Source organism: Crinia signifera, chromosome 5 (assembly GCF_055691185.1).
Source record: "Crinia signifera chromosome 5, ASM5569118v1, whole genome shotgun sequence".
Taxonomy (NCBI): domain Eukaryota; kingdom Metazoa; phylum Chordata; class Amphibia; order Anura; family Myobatrachidae; genus Crinia; species Crinia signifera.
In genome coordinates this window covers 199,312,761-199,339,688 of record NC_139221.1, presented here as the reverse complement: position 1 = coordinate 199,339,688, position 26,928 = coordinate 199,312,761, and the positions used below count along the sequence as shown (strand labels likewise).

The 26,928-nt window shown below is 41.8% G+C and overlaps 1 protein-coding gene across 1 annotated transcript in view; it reads left to right on the top strand.

Moving 5' to 3' along the window:
• Positions 1–26,380, top strand: part of TMEFF1 (transmembrane protein with EGF like and two follistatin like domains 1) — a 209,251-nt gene extending 182,871 nt beyond the window's left edge. Inside the window, exons 6-10 of the mRNA XM_083188421.1 lie at positions 7,592–7,740; positions 8,661–8,726; positions 14,138–14,261; positions 20,575–20,733; positions 25,049–26,380. Of these exons, the coding sequence (XP_083044547.1) occupies positions 7,592–7,740; positions 8,661–8,726; positions 14,138–14,261; positions 20,575–20,733; positions 25,049–25,133 (583 nt within the window). The 3' untranslated portion in view covers positions 25,134–26,380. The remainder of the gene's footprint in view (positions 1–7,591; positions 7,741–8,660; positions 8,727–14,137; positions 14,262–20,574; positions 20,734–25,048) is intronic.
• Positions 26,381–26,928: the final 548 nt, after the last annotated feature.

Sequence of the window (26,928 nt, the reverse complement as noted above, 5' to 3'; positions counted from 1 at the left end):
GTGCACCCTGTGTTCCGTGACTCACTACCTACAGATGCTAGATGAAGAACCACGCATCTGTAGGAACTTGTTTTTTTGTTTTTTATTATGTGTCAAGTCATATAAACAGAAAGCGCCACACGGTGAAGGAGAGGGGACAATGGGAAGAATATAACATTTCATGTATCTTCTCCTTAAAGTACAAAGACATCTTGGGCAGTGGTGGTTATCAGAGAGATTGGTGTTGGGTTGTGGAAGTTATGAGGAATTAGGGGCGAGAAGCCCGAGAGGTTGGAAAAGAAATACATTTGTTTATCAGTAGCCAGAAGTTTTCTGTAGCAATTGGAGAAAGTCACAAGATGTAGGCTAGTGACATTCTACACTGCGGGAGAGTTTTCAAGGCAGCATGTCTCCTTACAACCACTAACAACAAAAGCATTTTAAAGTAAATAGCAAAGACACAGATTGTGCTGTCCCACTTACTTCTAACAAGACTTTGAGAGTGACTGTGATTGCTGAAAGCTCCCGCAGTGTCCTGTTAGCTCAATGTTTTCCTACAGTAATGGCTTTGCAGAGTTGTGTTTGCTTAGTAAGGTTAGGACCATGAAGTAGATTATATGGACAACGATGTCCTTAAAAGGAAGCTCTAATACTGTGTACTGTATGCGCAATGAGCAGAGGTAAATGACAATTAACGAATGACCTTAACCTGCTGGATAGCATATTTTCCACATAATGAAAATGTAGACCTGTAGTAGTTCCATCTCTGCAGCTGGACTGCCTCTATCCGTACTCTTGGATACCCGTCATTATCGTGAATGGCACAAAAGATACTTATTTACACTGCAGTACAGTTGTGCACGGCTCACAGTTCCATCACACATCCTCTATGGAGACAGAACACCCTTTGCAATTCTAATTATATAACTTTAGTTGTATAGAGGCAACTACAGTAAATTTATTTCCAGACATTTTTTTTTTAGCGATAAATATTGATCCATGAAATCATCTTAGCTCTCCTTGCATCCCTGTTTGGGGTAACCCAGCATTTCTCCCATCTCTTTCAAATGTTACATTTATCTGCTGGAGAGATAAAGCTCTATCCAACACCTCCAAAGTGATTAAGGGGGTGATTTGCACAAATTCCCTGATCTCCAAAACACCTCCCATTTACCCAAGCAACAATTCTTTATGTATCTTGAAGCCCCACTCTCTAGATCCCAGTTCATGTTCTTCTTTTTCCATAGATTTTATATGTTCTCTTTTTAGATCCCTTCCCTTTTTTTCCCTGTTGCATAAGACTTTTATACTTTAAACTACTACCTGACCATAACACAAAATCATGGCTAAATATATTACGCTCATGGCAATCAGATGTCCCAGAGCTGAGTGCTATCAGCGATCTAACCATCCATTGTGATACAGTTCTGAAAGGATTACAATCAGATTATCTCCAGGAGGTAATCTCCCCAGCACAGCGTGGACATGTTTCCCCAGGGGATTCAAATATGTTGGCACAAGTTACTAAACCTTAATAATCAATGTTTATCGGAAACTTCCCGGATATAGAAAAAAAGGAAAGAAATTTTTTAATCGTAATGGAATACTCTCTCTGACACAAGAAATGAATGCACTTGAACACACTGACTTGCAATCATGCAGCTCCTTAATCTAAAACTTTATATACTTTACAAGAAGATCTTATCCTCAATATGATGCATTCCCACTTCTGTACTATTGTAATATTTATTTATTTATTTTACTTTTAGTTAAAAGTATATATATATAAACTTAGATCTTGTTGCTCCCACACCTTGTTTCCCTATTTTTTGCTGTCACTATCCCCTCCCTCAATTTCAGTAGTGATTACAGTTCCTGACCTAGGCACCTTGCCTGACTCTTGGATATATTTATCTTGTTATGAGACTCCAATGTTCCTTTCATATCTGCTATGTACTGTCATTTGGCCAGTTATTCAAGTCAAAGTTCTCCACGTAACTCCAGTTCTATTTCCTGTACAACGCTCGTCAGCAGTGTTATAATATTTTTATATATATTGTGATTATTTGAAAACCCAACATAAATATTTCTTAAATAAGAGCATATGGGAGGTGCATGGGGATGTGTCAGGGTAATAATTGTTATCTCCTCCATATCCCACCCTACACACACACACACACACACAAATGCTTTTTAGTGCTGCAGCTGCTGGGTTTGTGGTCTCAAGTTTATCGATTCACATTGACCAACTGTGATGTTATCAAGCCAGGGCAGGACTAAAAATACACAAAATTACGTGATTTTAGCTGCGCCCCCTCTTCGCAGGCCAGCCTTTACCAGTATTTTACTCTGCTGCCAGGAGGTAAGCGTAATACTTGCCCAGCCATCCGGGGGGGGGGGCGGACATAAATTTCGGAGATCTCCTGGCCAATCCGAGAGGGTAGGTGCTAAGCACACACAATAGTGCAATGTCCACAGCCTCTATGATGCAGTGATGGCCCTAGCTTGTCTCTCGATTCTGCATTTCATAATATTGGGAGGTTAAATATTATGTGGATAAATGACTATAGTAGTATTGATGTAGAATTTATTAAAAGTGTATTACATACTATACTGCTTTTGGGAAAGGTATCATATTAGCACCTAAACGCCCATAGGAATTTCTATACAGATCATGGGAGAGATGTAATAGGATGCAAACTTTAAGACCATACAATTTTTTGGATCATAGACATTTATCCAAAATTTCACATGTAGTAGTGTGCAATTTCCAGTAAAAATTGCACCTTTTGTTGTGACCTAAAAACCGCACATTCAAAATCGCATCCAGATGTTTTCTCATAGAAAACATTAAAATTGCAAATGTAATAGGGTACAATTTGAAAAATACACTTATACCTCAGTATACTTCAAAGTCGTATATGAAATCAGATGCTGGTATAGAGAGTACATTTGTCCTTTGTACATAATAATGTTTCCTTGGGAATGGAGCCTTGGAATGGAGCCTGGTTGATGGACTAACTTAAGAAAACTTGTGGTGTCCTTGATAAATTTCTCCTGTTTGTAAAAAAAAAAGTAGTTGTAGCATGTTGTCTAATAGACATTACACTGGTTGATATAACAGATTTCTGCCAAAAATTACAGGCTTTCCCAGAGGTTTATGGATGTTCTTGTGTACTTTTGGAACAGTGAGAATTTTTTTTTTAAGGCTACTGGAAACTATTGTTAATGTGCTTTTTTCATCTTGTAGGAAAGTTTCTCGGTTATACCCAAGACATCGTCCAGTTCCTTCTTTTATTCGCTAGACGGACCCTTATTCACTATACTGTATGTTTTGACATCTCCCAATTGAGTTAGAGCTTCATCTCTGAAATGATCCAGATTCAACACAACAATTCTGCCTCCTTTGTAGACAGGAAAGATTATCAAAGTCTCCTCCACTGGCGCTGAAAGTTACGTCCCTGTAAATAAAGGGGCGGTCCTCTTCTCCAGAAACTAGGGAAGATTTTATGGGTAGAATACCGTACGCCCCTTTTGGGGTCAAAGGGGGTCCTCTTCTCCGTTTATAGGAAGCTCCAAATAACAGGGTCCACCTGGAAGGCTACCACGTAAAGGGGAGATGTTCGTAACCCTTGTCAGCCTCAGTAGATAGTCGTGGAAACCCAAAATGAAAGATAGTTGGGGGTATGGTGTAAAATCATTTATTATGTATGCAAATATAAACAAATAAAAACAAAAGTGGAGCCACTTGGCATAGTACCGTGTATGGTGGAGAACTAGGATAACATCAAAGTTCTCAAAGAAGGCTTAAAATGAGCGGGGTAAATCCCGGGATGGTCACAGGTCCACGCTCAGGTCCAAGTGCCAAACAGCAGTGCCAAGGGGGTCCACCGTCCTATATGTAGGAAGTCCAAGGAAACACACTTGGACTTCCTACATATAGGACGGTGGACCCCCTTGGCACTGCTGTTTGGCACTTGGACCTGAGCGTGGACCTGTGACCATCCCGGGATTTACCCCGCTCATTTTAAGCCTTCTTTGAGAACTTTGATGTTATCCTAGTTCTCCACCATACACGGTACTATGCCAAGTGGCTCCACTTTTGTTTTTATTTGTTTATATTTGCATACATAATAAATGATTTTACACCATACCCCCAACTATCTTTCATTTTGGGTTTCCACGACTATCTACTGAGGCTGACAAGGGTTACGAACATCTCCCCTTTACGTGGTAGCCTTCCAGGTGGACCCTGTTATTTGGAGCTTCCTATAAACGGAGAAGAGGACCCCCTTTGACCCCAAAAGGGGCGTACGGTATTCTACCCATAAAATCTTCCCTAGTTTCTGGAGAAGAGGACCGCCCCTTTATTTACAGGGACGTAACTTTCAGCGCCAGTGGAGGAGACTTTGATAATCTTTCCTGTCTACATATGTCTTTTTGTGGTTATTAGGGTTACCACTCTATCATTGTCACCCCACAAGGCAGCTGATTCTAGCGCACTCTTACCTCAAACTTCTTCCTGTCTTACAATTCTGCCTCCTTTGTCTGCAGGACGGATGATGATATCCCTGTATGATCCTAGGGATTGTAACGCTAGCCATTCTGTGAGTGACAGATTGTGATAGGTGCTCATCGCAGCTTTAGAATATTTGGTAGCCGAATCAAGTAATCTTGTGAAGTGTTTATAGAGGAATTGTGAGATTGGGGAACAAACGTTGATTTGCCAAAGGCTTTTAAAAACCTTTGATCCATGGCTGTGGTTTCTTCAGGGGAAGTCGACTGGTGTAGTTTACAGGATAATTTATTAAGATCTATAACCCATCTTAACACTTTGAATTCATTTGTGGGTACAAAAGGTAAACCTTTTTCTAATACGCTCAGTTCGTTGTTGCTAAGTATCCTAGACGAAAGAATCTACACTAGTGATTCCTTGATGGGGTTTTGGGTGGGTATTTTGGCCAGGGGGTGGGTGGTTTGCCTCTTCCCTTTGTACCTGAGAACCTGGAATATCTTTAGACCATCCTAAAGAGATCGCTGTACTTGTGGGAACAAAATCAAGGTCATTGCATGCAAATTCGCTGTCACTGATGGAAATCACGATGCCAGTGTTTTGGTCTGGCATTATAGGGTCTGTGTGATCCTTGTTTACCACCCATGATCCACTTATATACTTTATTATTTTCGTAATCTTCTTTCACTGTGGCAAATTTGGCGTGTTTGAAACTAATTAATTCCATATTTGACTATTGTCTTGCATTGCTACTGTTCTAGAGCAGGCTCCGTTTGTTTCAACTTATCTCTTATACTTTCCAACCCACTCCCTGCTTCTTCTATAACTAGAACACTAAGGTCTAGACTGCATCTCTTCAAGATGCCTACCCATTTTCTACCCATTTTCTACAAAAAGTGGGATTGTAGGCATCTGCATATATATATATATATATATATATATATATATATATATATTCTGCCGTTCTTGATAAAAGTGCACGGGCACTGAAACGTTGAAAAGCAACCCTTTGGCATCATTTGTCTCTTTTATGGAGTCTGAGAGTGCCGCCGCTACCCACCAACCTACATAGAACCTGATAACCTTGCAGGTAATTTGCCGGGGGCACCAAGCATTATCTCATTGTAAGCCCAGGAGTGCCGGCCAGCTACAACTACATATATATATATATATATATATATATATATACACACTGAAAAAAATACAATGCAAATGTTTGATGCTTTTTAGAAGGCAAAGAAGGTGGTTACACTGAAATCAAAAGCTAAGAAGTATCATCTGAATTGTGTTTATTGACTGACAATTTACAGTACATATGTTTCTCTATGGGATGCATATATAGGTTGAGTATCATTTATCCAAAATGCTCGGGACCAGAAGAGTTTTGGATAGCGGATTATTCCGTATTTCAGAATATTTTTATATTTTTATATTTCAATGATGTATCATCATTTATGTTGTACAAACACATCAAATACACACAAATATATTTTATTTGTGCATAAAACATGAAACAAAGTTTGTGTCCTATCTCAGGTACTGAATTTGAATGCCAAACAAACATTTTCTTGCACATATTTAGTGCCAATTACATATCATGTCCTCAGTAGTGCCAGTTACAGATGTCCTCAGTAGTGCCAGTTACAGATGTCCTCAGTAGTGCCAGTTACAGATGCTCTCAGTAGTGCTGTTACAGATGTCCCCAGTACTGCCAGTTACAGAAGTCCTCAGTAGTGCTGTTACAGATGTCCTCAGTAGTGCTGTTACAGATGTCCTCAGTAGTGCTGTTACAGATGTCCTCAGTAGTGCGGTTACAGATGTCCTCAGTAGTGCCAGTTACATATATCCTCAGTAGTGCCAGTTACAGAAGTCCTCAGTAGTGCTGTTACAGATGTCCCCAGTACTGCCAGTTACAGATGTCCTCAGTAGTGCTGTTACAGATGTCCTCAGTAGTGCTGTTACAGATGTCCTCAGTAGTGCCAGTTATATATATCCTCAGTAGTGCCAGTTACAGATGTCCTCAGTAGTGCTGTTAGAGATATCCCCAGTGGGCTTTTAGAAAAAAAAATGTTTTCACTTTCTGGAATGTATGGTTATCGGAATAATTTGGATAACAGATATATGGATAAGGGATACTCAACGTGTATTACTTCTGTTACCTTGTCATGATTTGAAGCTTTGACTAAAAGCATTTATTATATAAAAAAAAAAGATAAAATGCCCATATCATGGAGAAGAGTGATGTGCAAACAAGAATATGCTGCGTATTCCTATTTATCTGATCAGACCATCCCAGTGGGACTGGCATTAATATCTGTCTCCTGAAAATTGCATCTTAGTAGTCCAAGCAATAGACTGAGCACCCTGGCCCCTACAAGAGGTCTTATTTTGAACTCTGCTTGGACCAGATTGGGACCTCCTTTGATTGCTTTTCCATTTCGCACAACTTTAGACTGAGTTGCAATTTTCAGGAGTCAGATATCATTGCCAGCAGCACTGGTATGGTCCGGTCAGATAAATAAGAACATGCATGACATTATTGTTTGCTCGTCATTGTCCTCCATTATATGGGTGTTATATATTTGTTATATTAACGATATATATGTAATTATAAACCAACTTCTAATCGTTACTCCAATTGATCGATCTATAATATGTAATGCTACTTCTTAGCTCTGAATATTGTTTTGTCTTACCTGGGAAATGACTGTTCCCTTGACTAGCTGCTTAGTTCAGCCACCAAAGACAGCGCCCGGTATTATACTATTGGCAGAAATAACACTGGTCACACCAATTCTCCATTTGATGTAAGCTTCTCTTCTGTTCATTCACTTTGCATTTTGTTAATGAATACATATAAAGTACAGGTATTCTTACTTTGCATTTTTTTTCTTCCTATTATATGAGACTGGTAAACAGGGGAATATGTTCACATAGATTAGAGACTGACCATACAGATATTGCTCCAGGGACTACTTAACTGAAGTTACAGCATTAAATTCATATTCATCCAATATAAAAGTTTTTTACTTGTTAGAATTGTTATTTATGCATTACAGGAGACTTTCCATTACATTAGTATTTATTTATGCCCAACAGGTGTGTGTGTAATATAGACTGCAGTGGCCATAATTTCAACCCAGTCTGCGCCTCTGATGGAAGCTCCTATTCCAATCCATGTATGGTACGAGAGGCATCATGTCTCAAGCAAGAGCAGATCGATGTGAAACACCTGGGGAGCTGTACAGGTACAGAATCAAATTTGTATTATATAACTACACTCAAAATGTAATATTTTATTTCGGGTACAATTCATAAAGATACGAAAAAATACAAAGTCATATTCACTTGAGGAAGATCTGGGTTTTTGGACCCAGCTACAACTCGGGTGCGACCCGGCGTTTGTTAGCTTTTACACTGGTGCTTTACTCCCGGCGGAGGCGGTTCCTGAGCGGGCACTTGGAGATGACATCATCTCCAAGCGCCAGGATCGCTGGGCCCCGAACCGCTGTGCTGGGGGCAAGCCCAGCACCAAGGTAAGCTGTTGGACAGCCCCCATCCGCAAGGTGAATGGATGCTGCACACACTCATCCATTCACCTCCTCCCTGCCTCCACTGCTGTCTTCAGAGTACAGCAGACAGCAGCAGAGGCTGTGTGCGCCCCTGCGGTCCAGAGGTTGGGCTTCCCCCATTGATGTAAACAGAAGCCGGGTCGGATGACCCAGCGTACCCGTTTACAGGACCTGGGTAGAAGTCCTGTGTAAATGGATACGGGTTGACCTATTTACATCACCGCTGACCGGCCGCTGATCTGGGTTTTTGCGGTGGTGTAAAAGGGGTATAAGACTGCAATCTAACAGCTAAATTTAGCCATTATTTTCTTGGTTTGTCTTATTTTTCAAGCTTTATTGTAAATATACAAATGCAATGTTTGCAGTGCAGAAATATACATGATTTCTTTGGTGTTTTCAGTCAGAATTCACACACTGGTGTTGCAGCTACATAAATACATAGATTTGTGGTAACAAATACAAGGTAGGAGAGAGTGAGATGTACACTATATAAGTACATTGCCAGGCATTTAACATGGTGATTGGCTTGCTAGTGTGTGAACAGGCTCATTACTGTAGCCAGCACTTAACTGTGGCTCTCTCCCATTTTTCTACAGCAACAGATGACACCAGTGTGGTTGGCAAGAAAGATGATGGATTACAGTACCGCCCAGAGGTGAAAGGTAAACTATGCGATGTCTTGTATCTTAAAAGAGACTATTGTTGAGCTATCAATGTGTGAGTTATGTTTTCAATTTCTTCCTCGATTATTGCAATTGTGAGTATATACATAATGTACCCTGAACAGGATATGAGGCTATTTGAGGTGAGATACAGTATAAGACAATAGATTTCAGCAAGAGCCATCTGTAATAATAGTATCACATACCGACAACACCCACAACACAATTTTCTTAGTTCTTTAGGATTCATGTTCATTTTATTGTTCAAAAGATGTCTTTAGACCTGTACACAAAATACATATCTCTGGCTGTCACTAGGTAGCAATTACCACTGAAAATATATTTGGACAAGCCATGTTCTGAAAAACTGAACAGAACTATTAGATGAATACTAAAAGCACTGAGCTGTGCACAATAATCACTACTTATGCTGCATGATCGCTATTGTCAAAGATGTGGATAAAGTTCTTGTTATTGAGCTTAGAATTCAACACTCCAGTTTACATTTTTCATAAAAAAATGTGAAAATCCACAATTGTTCTAAAACAAATCCACAAAACTATTGAATATGAAGTTTGAGACTTGAAACAGTGTGGGCTTTTCTTGTTCACACTAAATTGAAATATACATGTGTTTCTTTCTCCAGATATCAAAACAATCTCAACACATTCTGTTTGTGTTAGTGCCATTGCCCTTAATGTCACTACCTGATAAAGAAATCTCATTTACAACTTAAGAATGAAAGAGGACACATTAAAACGAAGAACACGACTGTTTTTCTTATTAAATTCTGCATATGTGTTATGTCACATGACTACCTTCCCTATTAAAAATTAGAGTTGCATCCAGATTGCTCTGATTTGATTTGATCAGATGCAGAGCTTACAAAGCATGTATTGCACTGCACATACTAGGACACAGGGTACACAAGTGCAGACATTTCAGAGTAATGTGGAAGGTTGCATTGGGGAGGGTTTTTACCTTAAGCTTAGCGTTGCCTTAGTTACTTCTTTATGATCATAGGAGTGCGCAGCACATTTTATTAGGGGGTGCACTGTCAAAGCGGTGTGTCTAGCACCACCTATTGGGCAGGTCTAACACCGCCATTGGGTCTGTCTAATACCACCAATCAGGCGTGTACTCACTACAATATACTGTAAAACGTCTCTCAGCCACACCATAATCACCTGCCTATTTCAGTTTTAATCTTCTAATTACTCTGTGTAACAGTACATGCAAATAAAGTCAAAATCATATTTGGGTGACACATAATTGATTGATGGGCGCTTGTTTTAATGGAATACAGGTCTAAAAAGCAAAAGTCTTTGGTAAAAGGTATTGCTGGTATTACTAGCAGCAAAAAGTGTGGGGTGGGGGCACAGCATTAGGGGATGCCTGTGCACCCTTAACACTCAATGTGCGCACGCCTATGTTTATGATACTGTTCCTTCACCGTGTATCAGAAGCCCCTGGAGCAGAGTTCACTTGTGCACCAAAGTTACTACCACTTATGTCTGTACATAATACAAGAACTGCTTTCTGCTTGCTCTATCTACAATACAGTACATGCCAGTGTAGGTGTGTGTCAGTGGGAGCAATACACAGCACTGCCAGTGGGAAATGCAGGTCCCAACCCCACTGATTTTAAAAGTTGGAAGGTATGCATACCTACGTACATACACACATAGCATACATGCACACTGCAGACACAAAAACACAGCATACATACATACTGCAGTCACAAACACACATAGTATACATACACACAGCATGTACACACACATATAGCAAAGATACATACATCAAAAATACACACACACACATGGCATGGATGCACACAGCATGTACACACTGACACACACATACAGTAGCATAGATAAATACAGTGTATTCACACATAGCAAAAATACACACAGCAGGTACATACAGACGCATACATAGCATAGATGCACACAACACAACATGTACACACAGAATGACCCTCCCCTCCCCCAGCCACCGGCACCAGCTCTCTCAAACATATAATAGTGTACCTGTTTATCTGCAGCAGACAGCCCCACTCACTGCCTGCCTCCCCTGGCCAGCTCTCCCCCACAGCACAGTCACACCGAGCACTGCCTTTGAGAAGCTGCATGCTGCCTCAGCAGCTAGCTCCATCTAGTGTAGGGGTATCTAACTCCACTCCTCGAGAGCTACCAACAGTATATGTTTTCCAGACCACCTAGCAGGTGCACAGGTGCACTCTTTACTTACTGCCAAATTACAAAAGATCCACAGGTAGATATAATTACTTATGGTAACTTGTGATTCTGTAATGAGACCTGGAAAATGATAACTGTTGATAGCTCTGGAGAATTGGAGTTGGCTACCCCTTCTCTAGTGTTGGTCAGCCCAGCGGCAGCCTGTCTCCTGTACTTGGAGGCACTCACTGAGGCTGTTATAATATCGGACAGCTGGTCCGATAGATCGGCGGGCAGGGGGGGTTCTATGTTCTCAGAACAACCCCCCCGCCTGGGCGTGTGACTGTCATTTTAATTCATTTAAAATAATGTATTAAGCATGTATAGAAGAATGAGGCAAATTTTACAGCACTGGGCAACTGTGTTAGTTATGATATTCTTTATCTATCTTGGAGATATATTTTCAAGATGACACCATTCAATATAGTCATGTGTTATCATAGTGCTTAAGATTAGTATAGCGCTGGCATGGCTAAAGTCTGTGGCTATTTGGTGAGATTTCACTTTGGGTGTATGGAGACACATTTGCTGCAGGGAGGTTCTGCCCTCTTTCTCCACCAATAACTCTCATTGGCTCTCTGACCCCACACAGCCTCTCTTCTAAGCTGTTCTTTTGTAATAACTCTAATGGGCCCTACACACACAGCGATGTGTGGAAGGCTTCCTAGCTATGCTGCAATGTTGTTGCTCAGCACACAGAGCTGACAGCCCACATACAGCGCAAGCTGTCAGCGCTGCATGTTGAGCAAGCTGACAGTGACAGTGTTCTCCAGTGGAGAACACTGGTGACCAGCAACATTGATGGTCACTGACCATCAATCTCAGCCAGCGACAACGGCATGCGGGGATACGCATTGCTGTCCTATAGCCCTACACACAAACACACACTGATGTCAGGGCATTTTCTAAGCGACTTTGCCAAACTAAGCAAAGTTGCTTAGAAAATGCCTTAATATTGGCATGTGTATGGGGTAAAAAGGTCCAGATGTATCAAGCTTCAAAATGTGATAAAGTGGAAAGTGGATCAGCTCATTTTTCAAACTCAGCCTGTAGCATGGCAAATAGGAGCAGACTGGCTGGCTGTTTATCACTCTCACACATCTGGCCTTTTCTCTCTTACAGCAGACAAGATATATAAATAAGGCTGCATACTTACTTCATATTCTCCGGAGCCCTGGCTGTCAGCATATGAAGCTCCCTTTCTCTTTAGCGGCCCCACCCCACCCAAACCATCAGGAGAGGGTATGGGAGGGGTTGAAGATAGAGAAATACACAAATAAAATGCTGGAAAGCTGGATAGGTCACCAGAGGGGAGATTAGGAGAATAATACCCCTTTTACACCAAAATCCCTGGTCGGACCCTGGTCTTTAAACATGGGAGTTTCCAGGGTTGGACACAGCTTCATACCCCATTTACACAGCACTGTGACCCAGGTCGGACCCAGGTCTGCACCGTTTACACTGAACCTGGGTCAGCCCTGCTTTTCCCTATGGATGACATTAAAAATGTCCATTTCAGGACCAATAAACTGCCATCCAACCTTCTCAAATATTTTAAATAAAAATTAAAAGACCTGACAAATTAGCATTGAAAAATGTTGGTTTGGTTACTTTGTAAAATATTTTTCAAAAAGTTTTATTCAGTGCTCAAGCACAAATCGCGGTATAAAAGTGCAGTATCTCCCATGTGCTCCCCCATGCCCCTTCCCCTGCAGCAGCAGACCGAATCTCCCATGTGCTCCCCCCAGCCTCCCCCCAGCCTCCCCCCCCCCCCCAAAAAAAAAAAATATATATATATATATATATAAATGATACTGCATCCAATTATGAATTCTGTGTGCACTGCTCATATCCTTCCTGGCTGCTGTCTTTTGCCACTGCAGCGCACTGTGGAAAGGCATCCAGCACTTCTGGTATCCTTTCAGCACTACCTGGATGTCCCAACCTGGGTTGGGATCATTTACACCGCCTATGACCCAGGTCCAACCAGTGTTTAACCCTGGTCAGGACCTGGGTAGGAGACCAGTGTTACTGGACCTGGGTTGGCGCCTTTTACACCAACGCTGACCTGGGTCCGACCTGGGTCCAACCTGGGTTATTCCTTGGTGTAAATGGGGTATAAGAGGAATAAGAGATTAGGACACAGAGTGCAGGAATTGGTGGAGAGGTTATATGTCAGGCACATCAGTTACATGCTTGTGACCCGGTAAATGAGCCCAAAATAGTAATATTATTTGAATAATTTAATGTTTTTTGTTTTTTTTAAATCACATAATGTTCTACTATAAAGTGTTGGGCTATACACTGGCTATACACTGGCTACCACCCCTTTAGCTTTATCTGAATACGAAATACAGTACTACTCTACACTTATTTACTGGTGAACACAGTAATGTTGAAACGGCCGCAATCACACACAGAATATAGACATGCGGCTATCATTGTAATCAGCAGAAGTTGCTTGTGCATCATGATTATAGTTTTGGATGGAGTTATCATTTCATTCTTCTTTAATCCCCACTTCTGGCACTTATTGTATTCTTCCAGACCCCTTCACTATGTTTACCTATTTCTCATCTCCCACACTTATTTTCTATACCTAATTATTAATCACTGGACATTCATCATGGAGAGTCCTGGTGATAATTAAATCTGACTGGCCTTTCACTTATTCACTTGCCAAGGTTTTATAAATGTTTGATTAAGGATGGAATTTCATTTAGCATAATGGCCACAAAATGCTTCTGGAACAGTTGAGCAAAAATACTCTACAACAGCATATATGCTAATTTTCACCAAGGCCTCATGGTGAAGAGTAACATAATGTAATTTGCCCGTATCCTGAGAACTGTGAACTGTGCCCACTCCCTATTAGTTTGGTACTAGCCATCATCATCATCATCATCAGTGACGTCTGAGCTAGGTAGAAGAGAGCACCCTGTTAAAGCCCAAATATGTCAGTTGTGCTGTAAGAGGAGATGCAGGCAATGATTCTGCATACTGTAGATCCGATCCTGAAGAGTGTGCAGGCATTACAGTGTATGCTCCACCAGAAGTTCATCCACTTTGCTTTATGCCCTGAGTAAACAACATTTAACATGTAATGCAGTCACTTTTTTTGTGCCCATGATATATGTGCAGTTTTATATTTGCTTGTTTCGTTTGTGTTAGATTCCAGTGACCAGAGAGAAGATGACTACATGGGTAATTACATGCCATGCTCAGAAAACTACATTGGATATTGTGTGCATGGGACGTGTGAATTAAGCTATTCAACTCAGAAAGCCTTGTGCCGGTAAGTTAAAAAGAATAAAAACACAAATATTTTTCTCATTATGCAAGTTATTCAGTAAGAAGAAATTTAAATATCAAGTGGAAATAAGGGCCTGATTCTGGTTGGCAAAGATCGCAGCTTACCGGATGTTGCCCCGCTGAGTAAGCACTCACCCCACCCCCTCCCAAGCAGGTTCCCATCACAACTATGCAAGGTTATGTGTAACGAAGACTCAACCCCTCGCATTCCTCCACTGCGTGGACATTACAGTCGGGGTTTGCACATGCTCAGAAATGCGCACGTGCAAACCCTGACCATCCGGGCAGGGGCTGAATTCAGATCACTGCATGTGATATAAATAAACGTACTACTACTACTACATGTGACCCAGAATCGGCCAGATGAGATTTTGACTATATAGTCAAAATCTCATGCACATTGTACAAGTGTGCACACACCATTAGAATTCTTAGTTATAATTTACTGAGCCTTGAAGGAATAAGCTTATCAGAATATGGCAAAGGAGTACTCACTGCCAACACCAGGTCCCTACAGCAGAAACTCAAACCTCTTGTTCCAACAAGCTTCTATACTAGTAACCATTTCTAACACCACCATCTGAGTACATGTGTATATGCTATTGCAACACCTGCCCATCCTATAGACCAGTGCTGTGCTTGTTAGTGAGCAGAGAACTTGGACTTGGAGACACTGGGATCCACCACAGGATAGTCAGAGAACAGTGAAGCATTTGATGACTAATTTCTTTGTATTCAAAGGATGCAAGCAGATACAGGCTTGTTCACAGGTCTTGTTTTTAAAATTAGCATCTGGAACTACTGTATGCATTCCAAAATTAAATATAACTTTAATTGAGTTCATCTTTGGATAATAAACAGAGATGACCCCCTCCCCTTTGGTATACTCTGCACTACAGCAAGCTCTCTACTTGGATTAAGCAGTAACTATGCTTCTTCTGTTGTACCGAATATTCTAAATACAGCAAATTGTGCTTTTTGTACAAGTGTGAACAGCACTACAACTAAATTCCCTTTATGTATTTATTTACAGTTTCTTATATAGCGCAGCAGATTCCATTGCACTTTACAATTGCAGACAGTGATAAAACAAACTGGGTAACAACAGGCAGACTTGGAGGTAGGAGAGCCCTGCTGCAAGCTTACAATCTGTAGGGAAACACAAGGACAGGCACCTGTAATAGCATAGCAGTCCCACCAAGTTGCAAGTCCAGAAGGGAAGCTAAATATAATACACAAGTGCCTCAGAGGGTTATGTGTGTGGTACTTAAATGTGATAGGCTTGCCTGAAGAGGTGAGTTTTCAGGGAACGCTTGAAGGTTTGGAGGCTAGTGGAGAGTACCCATGGGAATGCGGGCAGAACGAGGGGTACTTGTTTCCTAGAACGGCGCCCACGATTTCCATCGTATGGGCTCCTAAAAATCTCATCGCATCGCATCCCCCTGGAATATTGCGGCATGCGATGCAATTCGATTTTTAATTGTAAAAGCACCCATGCCATGAGATCTGATGGGTGCTTACAATGAGATGTAACCCCAGTATCCACGCCATCCCGAAGCGTGGCGAGCATCCTCCGACCTTTTCATACCCCCACTATCCATGTCGGCGTGGAGTTGACTTTAGATAGTGTGGCGAGTGCAGCGAGATCGAAGCGTGGCGAGCGGATGCGGAACACGAGCCCGAAGCGTGGCGAGCGCAGCGAGCCCCGTTCGGGGACACGGATTACTTTACATGTATGACGTGTCCCCTCGCCACGCTTCAGGCTTGTATTCCGCGTCCCCGCGCGGGGCTCGCTGCACTCGCCGCGCTTCGGGCTCGGTGGCTCGCTGCGCTCGTCACACTATCTAAAGTCAACTCCATGCCGACGTGGATAGTGGGGGTATGAAAAGGTCACTGCGCTAGCCACACTTCGGGATGGCGTGGATACTGGGGGTTACATCTCATTGTAAGCACCCATCACATCTCATGGCATGGGTGCTTGTACAATTAAAAATGGCATCGCATCCCATTTGCTGGCATGCGATGCTATGCGATATTTAATTGTACAAGCATCGCATCGCACACCACTAAATAAGGTACACGATGCCATGCGATGGGCGCCGTGCTAGGAAACAAGTACCGAACAAGGTGTGCTCATTGAGCTGGTCCTGGCTGGAGATGCTCGAGGGGGGGGGGGGGGGGGCACACTCCCTTTACTAAAAAAAACGCACTTGTCTAAAAAAACGCACATTTACATAATTAAAAATTGTCAGAAATCGCATTTGAATTCTGACTGTTTAAAAAAGTCTCACTCTATTACATTTGTTAATTTTTTTCCGAAAATAGCAAATGTAACGTGTGATATGGTGAGATTTTTTTATAGCGGTCTAAAAAATTGTATCCTATTACATTTCGCCCATGATATCAATCTATCTCTACAGAGATTATATTACCTTTGTTTGTGAATTGTTATTTGCAGACCCAAAGGACCCAATCATCCTTAAATGCTTTGACCCAAACATCAGTGTTGTCTATGGGCTGGATAGTTTTAGTCCTTTTTGAATAATCTCTTCTATACTGAAATATTTCATTTACACACAGTACAGGCATAAGGCAAACACCCCGAGTGCAGCTTCCTTCATGCATCAGTGCCCCTTCAACCACTCTTCCAGCTCGGACATCTAGTTCAGGTTTCATGGCTGTCAGGTTTGATATCTGTACCTGAAGCTATGCTTTTTTAAAGGTATAATCCCTAATGGCAGATTCTTTTGAAGTAATCACTTATCACATCTTGCTGCTCTGAGTAGTAGTCCATCATTCTGGGGAAGCTGGTATACAGCCTTGTTGTGCTTTCTTTTCTAGAGTGAAGTCGTATTTTCATGTTTAGCTATATGTACCGAAAGTCTTAGCTAGACACTTCTTCATGGTGTAGCAATTGTTTCAGTATAGCATATGTATATGTATCACTTGTACATATACAATATGGTACATACTGTATGATAAGAGTCTTAGCACCTTATTTTATTTAATGCGCAAAAAGAAAGAAACAGCACAAGATGTTAATAAACACTTCCAACTCATCCGGAATGTTCACAGTTTTGAAGTGAGCAGGAATAAAGCAATACATTTCCTATCAGATAAACAGAATAGTCACCCTAGCAGGAGATGAGTGTACTGATCTTGTAAGAGGCATAGTTGTGATTATATTGGTGACATCTGCATAGCTCCAAACATGTCAGCTCAGTGAATCAGTAAATCCATAATAATGTCTCCAACCTCTAGACAACCATCTCCTGCTCACTGACTCCTGTATCAGATCCAACCTCTAGTAATCCATCTTATGCACCCTGACTGATCGTTCTCTCCTCCTACCCCGAGACACCCATCTCCTGCACCTACTCCCCACTCATTTGTCACCAGCGTAAAAATTCACTAAGACGGGAGATCTATTGATGATGGGGAGTTGCCAATAGCAACCAAGCAGAGTCTACCTTTTATCTCCCAGAAGGTGCTAAACAAATAAAAAGTAGAACCTGGATAGGAACCTATCTTCAATAGAACCCCCATCTGACAGCCATCACATAAATGGACCTAAGTATGACATACAGATGTATTCTCATACATCTTGCCTCAATATGCCATGCAGTGGGAAATGCCTGGTGTGAGTTGTTGGTAAGGTGCACTCAGCACCTGTCCCCGTGGCAACCTCCAGGCAGTTTGGTCCCCTGCGCCTGTCCAGCAGTAGGCGGTCATCCCCAGTGTGTCCCCAAATTTCAGCAGAGTCTCCACCCCACTGTGTAGAGGAGAGAGAGAGCCCACACTAGGGAGCTGATAGGATGGCGCCACTATAACCCCGCAGCTCATCCTGAACCCCAGCAGCTACCCCGCCAAGGAGTGAGCTGTCAATCAAGTTCTTTGCATGTAGCGCCGCAGCGCTATCCCTACTGTCAGCCTTCACAGGCCTGCTATTAGTCTCCACAGCTATGCAGACTTCCCTGCTTCATGAGACCTCCATTACCCTCCACTACCTACAGGATATGATAAATACCTGCACCATACACCTGTATATGCAAGTTAACCCTTGATTACTGTTAACTCTGTGCTCACTACAATAAACCACAATTCCTGGTTAAGCTTCCAAAAGTGTGTCGTCTAAGAACATCCAATAAAGGCATACAGCATATTATTTTAATCAGCATAAGCTGCTTGTGTGTCCTATTCTCATCTTTTAATGGGGAAAAAACGCAAAAAAATATGCTTGACTGTTTATTGTGCAGGTAGGCTTGATGGGGTAGACACATCTGTGTAAGCACAATTTACAATTTATCAGTAAGAAAAATTTGCAATAGGGTTGCAGCGAAAACAATCCTAATACTAAAAACTGCTGACAATTTTTCATACAACTTTTAATTGGTAAAAAAACAACCATGCATCATATTGTCATTTTTATAGAAGTCTGAAATGTTTTTGAATGTCTTTAGCAGTAGAGAATCTTGCAGAGCAGGACTCTGAGACTTGGACATTTATCTGTAAAATAGATACTGTATGTTGATTAAGATGTAAAGAAAATGCATTTAATAAACATTAAAATACCCAAGTACCGTATATATTCTAGCTGTTGAAATGGTAATAAATAATTGAAATGATCTTATGACTTTTGTAGTTAATATGACCTTGGTTTTATGCTTTGTGCTAGAATAATATATCAACGCTAACCCAATTCTTTCCGAATACCTAAACCTTCTCCCATTTATCACACAGAAAGCGCAGTCTGGTAATGTGAGGGGGAAGGAGGCAAAAATGATATATAATAAAAATTATATAAAAAATGTCTTAAACTTTTCCAAGAATATTTAGAGACGCATAGTATAATCAGTGGTAAAGAATCGTTCGTGCCAAACTAACCTACTCTAATAAGTTTTTACAAAGAAGTTAGCAAGAACCTTAGACACTAACAAAGCTGTAGACATGGTCTACCTGGGTTTTGCAAAGGCCATTGACACTGTGCCACGTAAGAGGCTGATCAATAAAATGCAGGATTAGGGACTGGTGGGGTGATTCTGATATGGCTCATTAAGCAGCAGTATTTTGCTGCTTAGCAAGCCTTCTGGCACTGCCGCCATGCAAATGCCGCCCCCTGCTGCCCAGTGAATATCCCCGCCACTTTGCAAATGGATGTATTTCATAAACATCTATTCGCAGGGTAGCGCGCAGGGCTGAAATCATTTGATGGTCAGCGACCATCCAAATATCAGTATAGCAGCTCAGATGTGTTGCATGGGTAAAATAGTAAATTGTGTTTATATGTCCTCCTTAGACTTGCTTTGTGGTGAGATACAATTTACTTAATTACATTGTTGTTCTAAATTTCTCAATAAGAAACTTTTGGCATAGAGGTGCAATGAAGAAAATGCTGATACTCTAAGGGGCCATGATTAAAAATGTTTGTGAACCTTTGGTGTATTACATTCAGAAGCTCTTATTTCCATGTTCTACCTGCAACTTTAAAAAACAGTAATTGATTTCTAATGACATGTTTTACTAAAACGTTATCGTTATTATGTGGTGGTTAGCGGCCATTAGTTGTGAGACTGTAATCTTTTATCCTTTACAAAAAAACAGTTCTAATTTTCTGTATTACCGACAGACCAAGGGTGACAGATCCGTCACCCTTGTTCCAGCAGTATTTTAACAACTTTTTCTCCTTCCCCCCCTACCTAAACCCTAAACTCTCACAGCTTGACACCCTCTCACAGCCTAACCAAGCCCTCCAGTAGCCTAACAACCCCCCCCCCCCCCCCCACCTGCCTGCAGCACTTAAACACTGCACAGTCTGACAAACCCCTGCTGCCAAACTCTACTCCATGGATAATTGAGCCCTTCTGCAGACTCTCACAGCCTATATGAGCTCCCCCGCAGCCTAACTCCCCCCCCCCCCCCCCCCCCCCGGCAGCTGATGTGTCCAGTCTAAAATAGGTTACAGTGCCCCAGTTCATATTATGCAACACTGTATTGCCTCCATTTCATATTGTGTCACATGCCCCTAATTCTGTGGACCCTATAGTAATGGCATCCATTGTATATCCACTACAGTTCTGCCTAAGCCAGTATTATCAGGGAAGTTCTTTGTGGTCTTTAGGACATTTGTGAAATATGATTGTTCTGACTTGAAATAGAGGTCAATATTTTGAAGAAGTACTGTATGTAAGCCTTTGATGTTGTGTAGCATTATTGTATATTTTCTATGTTGCATTATAATGGAAGCAAAAAGTATTTTATTAACATTAGCCATGACCATTGCGCCTCTTTCTCCCCAGGTGTGACTCGGGATACACAGGTCAATACTGCGACAAGACTGATTTCAACATTCTATATGTCGTTCCGAGCAGACAGAAGCTTACCCATGTCCTCATAGCAGCCATCATTGGAGCTGTGCAGATTGCCATAATAGTTGCAATTGTTATGTGCATAACACGGTATGTCATAGTATTTTAGTCCATTATTACTCCTACTTTTCCTTATATTATTAAGTAGGAGAATCTCCCGTATTATAGATATAACTGTAGTATGTGCAGGCAGGGGGTGTAATTGCTGAGAGGCCAGGACCACCTCCAGGGTGAGGCCTTTCTCCCAGCATCCGCCCAGAGGGTGGCCTCTACCTACCTAGCAGCCTGCCCTGCAGGCATATCTGCTGTCCCGGCTGGCTCCTTCTCTCCAAGCTATCCCCAATATCTGCTGAAGTATGCCATGTCCACTCACATGCAGTCAGGGCCGCCGAGAGGCAGGGGGGGCGGGTACATTTTACCTGGGCCCGGGCCTGCCAGGGGGGCCCGGGTCCCGACACAAAAAAAAAAAAAAACGGGTTTTTTTTAAAGGGGGCGTGGCCACGGGTCCGCGATTAGGCCACGCCCCCGAATTTGCCTAAGCCCGGTCAGCGATGGCTGTCCTGCTCCTGCTCCTGCTCCTGCTCCAAGTTCCTGGTTCAAAAGGTAATGCCGCCCACAATGCATGGCTATGGACAGGGGGAACAGACAAAAAGCGTGTGTGTGTGTGTGTGTGTGTGTGTGTGTGTAACAGGCTGTGTATGTATGGATATATGTGTGTGTAACAGGGTGTGTGTGTGTGTGTGTGTGTGTGTGTAACAGGCTATGTATGTGTGTGTGTGTGTGTGTGTGTGTGTGTGTAACAGGCTGTGTATGTATGGATATATGTGTGTGTAACAGGCTGTGTGTGTGTGTGTAACAGGCTTTGTATATATGTATATGTGTGTGTGTGTGTGTAACAGGCTTTGTATATGTGTGTGTGTGTGTGTGTGTGTGTGTAACAGGCTATGTATGTATGTATATATGTGTGTGTGTGTGTGTGTGTGTGACAGGCTATGTGTGTGTGTGTGTGTGTGTGTGTGTGTGTGTGTGTGTAACAGGCTATGTATGTGTGTGAGTGTGTGTGTGTGTGTAACAGGCTTTGTATGTATGTATATGTGTGTGTGTGTGTGTGTGTAAAAGGCTATGTGTGTGTGTGTAACAGGCTTTGTATGTATGTCTATGTGTGTGTGTAACAGGCTGTGTATGTATATATGTGTGTGTAACAGGCGCTATGTGTGTGTGTGTGTGTGTAACAGGCTATGTATGTATGTATGTCTATATGTGTGTGTGTGTGTGTGTGTGTGTAACAGGCTATGTGTGTGTGTGTGTGTGTGTGTGTGTGTAACAGGATTTGTATTCGTGTGTGTGTGTAACAGGCTATGCGTGTGTGTGTGTGTTACAGGCTATGTTCTGTATGTGTGAAGGAACAGGCTGTGTATGTATATATGTGTGTGTGTGTGTGTGTGTGTTACAGGCTATGTTCTGTATGTGTGAAGGAACAGGCTGTGTATGTATATGTGTGTGTGTGTGTGTGTGTGTGTGTGTGTGTGTGTGTAACAGGCTATGTATGTATATGTGTTTGTGTAACAGGCTATGTATGTATATGTGTGTGTGTAACAGGCTTTGTATATGTGTGTGTGTGTGTGTGTGTGTGTGTGTGTAACAGGCTATGTGTGTGTGTGTGTGTGTGTGTGTTTGTAACAGGCTTTGTATGTATGTGTATATATATGTGTGTATGTGTGTAACAGGCTATGTATGTATATGTGTGTGTAACAGGCTATGTATGTATATGTGTGTGTGTGTGTGTGTGTGTGTGTGTGTGTGTGTGTGACAGGCTATGTATGTATATATGTGTGTAACAGGCTATGTATATATATATATATATGTGTGTGTGTGTGTGTGTAACAGGCTATGTATGTATATGTGTGTGTGTGTGGGTGTGACAGGCTATATATTGTATGTGTGAAGGAACAGGCTATGTGTGTGTGTGTAAACGGCTATGGCCCTCATTCAGGTTGGTTCGCTCCCCCGCACGTTCACACAGGGGAGCGATGTTGTGCATGTGCAGCCACTTTGTGTGAGCGGGCGCGGCAAACCGATTATTTGCCGCCCCGATCGCATGCAGCAGTGTGGACGGAAGCGTGGGGTGGTGGATATGGGTTGCGCCGATGGGAACTCCCATGACGTGGGTGCCGGGGGAGGGCAGCTGATGTCACCGGATGTCAGCTGCCCACCCTCTTCTCGTACAGGAGCGCCACAGATCTAAGACAGCAGAGACTGACTTAGATCTGCGAGCGCTTGAGAAATCATTTGATGGTCGGCGACCGAACTGCCCTGCACACAAGCTGCAAATCGATGATGTAGAACATCCGTTCGCATGCGTGAAATCTGAGGTATTTAGATGACCCGCAAAGCTGCAAATTTTGCAGCTTTGTGGTCAATCAGAATGACCTCCAATGTGTGTGAAGGGAACAGGCTACATGGGGCCCATTTATGACGGATCATATATGGAATGCGATCTGGGTGGGACCATACTGCCCAGGATCACATGAGATTAAAGAGGTTTAATGGACACAATCCCCCCTCTCTCTCCAGGTGCACATACCGCTGGCCATCACAATGCATCTGCTCTTGGCGCCGGATCTGTAGCTTTGGGGGACACAGCAGATACCGGCAGCTCAGCTCGGCGATACTGCAAGTAGTGGCATCTGCTGCTTCTTGCCAGCAGGTTGAAAGAACTGTTGCCGCTTTCCCTGCTGCGTGTGTGAGCTTGGGATCCTTATACTCCAGAGGCGGCGCTTCAAATGGGGATGATCGTGCCAGCCACAGATCTTGGAGAGAGGAGCCGTGGGCTGGCCACCGCTGCTGTATGGCATAGGGGTCTGGGCAGCGCAGGGGGGCAGAGGGTCCCTGTGACGGATGGGCAGACAGCAGTGGGGTCCTTGCGGAGGATGGGAGCTATTACCTAGTTCCCATCCTCCGCAGGGACCCTGCCGCTATCTGCCCATCCGTGGCCACGACCCCTTACTCCCATGGGCGCAACCCATATCCACCACCCCACGCTTCTGTCCACACTGCTGCATACGAACGGGGCGGCAAGTAATCGATTTGAATTTTGTGTAGCATAATATGTAAGGGGCAAGTATAAGGGGTCTACTATTGTGTTGCATAAAGGGTATATGGTGTGGTACACACCCCTATATCCTTTAATGGCCACACCTCTTTTCTGTTGCTCGCCACTCCAGGGGGGCCCCGTGACGCTGTTGTACCGGGGCCCAGGATTTCTCTTGGCAGCCCTGCATGCAGTATATCCCATGTTGCAGAATGCAATTCCCAATACAGCACAGTACTGCACATGGCAGCAGAAGAAATATTGAAGGATTGAGGAGCCCCTGTCCTGCAGGTGCATTTTAATAAAGTCTGGAAAATTTTAATTTCTTCTTTATGACAATATGGATCATAGCCTTAACTCCACAAAATACTGCGGTCAGACGACAATTAATCTTAACCCTTTGAGTGCCAACATTGCTGTAAGAGATCATCATAATATTGGCTAAAAATGCCAGCGTCACTCACAGCGACTGTTCTATTAGTATAAATAAATACAAATACAGCCAAGTCAATGAATTGAAGTTTAGTAGAACAGTCGCTGTGAGCAATGCTGGCTTTTTTAGCAGATATATTGAGGATCTCTCACAGCAATGTTGGCACTCAAAGGGTTAAAGTATGTTTTTGTGGATGAAAACTGCAGCACCTGGAGGAAACAAATGCAATCATGTGGAGAACATACAAACGCCATACACATAGGATCATGGTAGCAATTGAACCCAAGACCCCAGTGCTATTAAAGCAGCTGTGCCAACCACTGTGCTACTAATTAATGAATACATTTCATGATAAATAATCACATTAAACCAGGGGTTCCCAAACTTTTTAGAATCATGGCGCTCTATAGTTTCAGAATTTTATCCACGGCACCCATAGGCCAAAAGTTTGATGATGAAAAATTAAATAAGTTGTGTGTATACATCATCTTAAGGTTTAATTATGTAGTGGGACAAGATTTGTTTCTATTCTGTACACATATTTTATGATTGGCAGCCACAAGCATAGGTTTTGCCTAATACATTGATTGTAATTCATTTGAATTCATTTGAATTGGTCCTGAACCACCAACCCGAGGCACCCCTGTAAGGGTCTCAAGGCACCCCATGGCGCACAGTTTGGGAACCCCTGCATTAAACATCTGAGTGATGCAGTAATTTTCTAGTGTTCAGAAGCTTACTTAAATCTGTATGTTTGTGTAAACGTCTGATTATATTTATATGTCCCATTACCTAGGTGCTTTCTCTCCCCCATGTACATATTTGATTTTCCTATGGAGCTTAATATGTGTTCTAATATTCATTTTACCATTTGCCTGCAGGAAATGTCCGAAAAACAACAGAGGACGTCGACAGAAGCAAAACCTTGGTCACTTCACTTCAGATGCTTCTTCCCGGATGGTGTAGCCTCAGTATTTTTTCCCCTTGTTTATTTTTTATACTTACATTGACCATGTGATGTACATTTTTATTATATCTTTTTTTAAAGAATGGAAATATTTATTTCAGAGGCCTTATTTTTGGACATTTTATAGTTTTGCTTTGTTGGTTGTCTGTTGTATTTGCAAAGCATTCGCTCTGGCAGCAATGGACTGATACAGCTTTTATTATTTGTATTATTTGCTTTTTTATATTCCTTTCCCGGAAACATAGTCCACCATTTTTTTGTATCTGCCTTCGCATGGTTGTATATTATTCACATTTCACACTTCAAGCATCCCAGTTTTTAAAGTTTTGGGGTCCAGCCACAGAATTTGCAAAGATTTGTTAACTGAGGGCAAGTCTACGTTTATAACTTTTTTGATGTTAATAAAGTATTATAAATATGAATTTGTGTGCCAAGCTGTTCTCAGCCAGCATGGAATGATTTACACTTTGTAAACTGGTTTTGAAACATCATAGCAGTATGTGGCATAGACTGTAACTCTAAACCTCCAATATAAACAAAATGGCGGATGAACTGTTCACTACATCCCCACAATTGGTTGCTCCTATGGAACAAAGGCTCAAGCCTCCTGTGGTTGTAGATGATGAACAAGCATCAAAAATGTAATAAACCCCAGACATGAGCTAAAGGTAACAATGTTTACAATTTTAATTTTTTTTGTAACCAAACTTCGTAGAAGACACTGTGTTTAAATAGACATTTCAATGTTTTATAGAACTTAGTTATGGATTTTTTTTTAAGACACTGACTATCGCATGACATGTGAATTGTAATCTGTGTGTAGTGGTAACCTGTTAAATATGTTCTATGGTTTTTATCCTTGACATTTATTATCCATTGGGCCTGTTAACCAGGGGCTAGGGAATGCAGTAGAGGCATTGTTCTGTGGTGTCATTATCTGTAACTGTTTTGTATATCTTTTATTCATTTTTAGTTGATTGTGTTTGTGACTATCTGTATTTTATACACAATTGCTGAAAAAAACATGTGAATTAGGCACCAAATAAAGACACCACAAAAACAATAGCCATTGCTCCCATGCCACAATGGACCCTTGATAAAGAGATCCCATTTTTTTAATAAAAATGTAACATTTAATAATTCTGGGAGAAAATGTTTCCTTGGCTCTAACATTAAAGTTCGCACAATACTTTTGTTACATTTAGATAAATGTTAAAATTCATGTAAAATAAAATTTGGAACTGTTGATCAGCATACTGTACTTAAGTTTATTTCAACACCATTATAAAAATAAAAGGCTGCTTTAATAAAAATTGTGTTGTTTTTTTCTGAATGCACAACATCTTTATTAATATGTAACCAATTATGCTTTTAGGCTAAGTGTATTTTACCGAAATTAAGATTTTATATTTATTTATTTGCGGACAGAAATGGATTTAGCATTATCATATGGAATATGAGCTGTCTAAAAGTGGCCCTTTCTAGATATTGATGTGTGTTGTACACATCACAATAGCATAGTGTTTTTTTACACTACACTAACTGTGGCGTGTGTAGCTTGTTCATTCACTCGGATTCAACAGATGGTGTGGATATTTCAGTTAAGCACCCTACAGTATTTGCTTTCATGTATTTATTTACTGAGAAAGTGCTTCCTAATTTTAGAGGTTTGGTATTTCATAAGGCATGTAGACCACAATGCCTCAGCGATGACTAGTTATAAATGTCTTCCCAGCCCCGTGGGGAGGAGCTTTACATTTTCTGTTAAAGGTCTACAGAGGCAGCTGTCTCTCT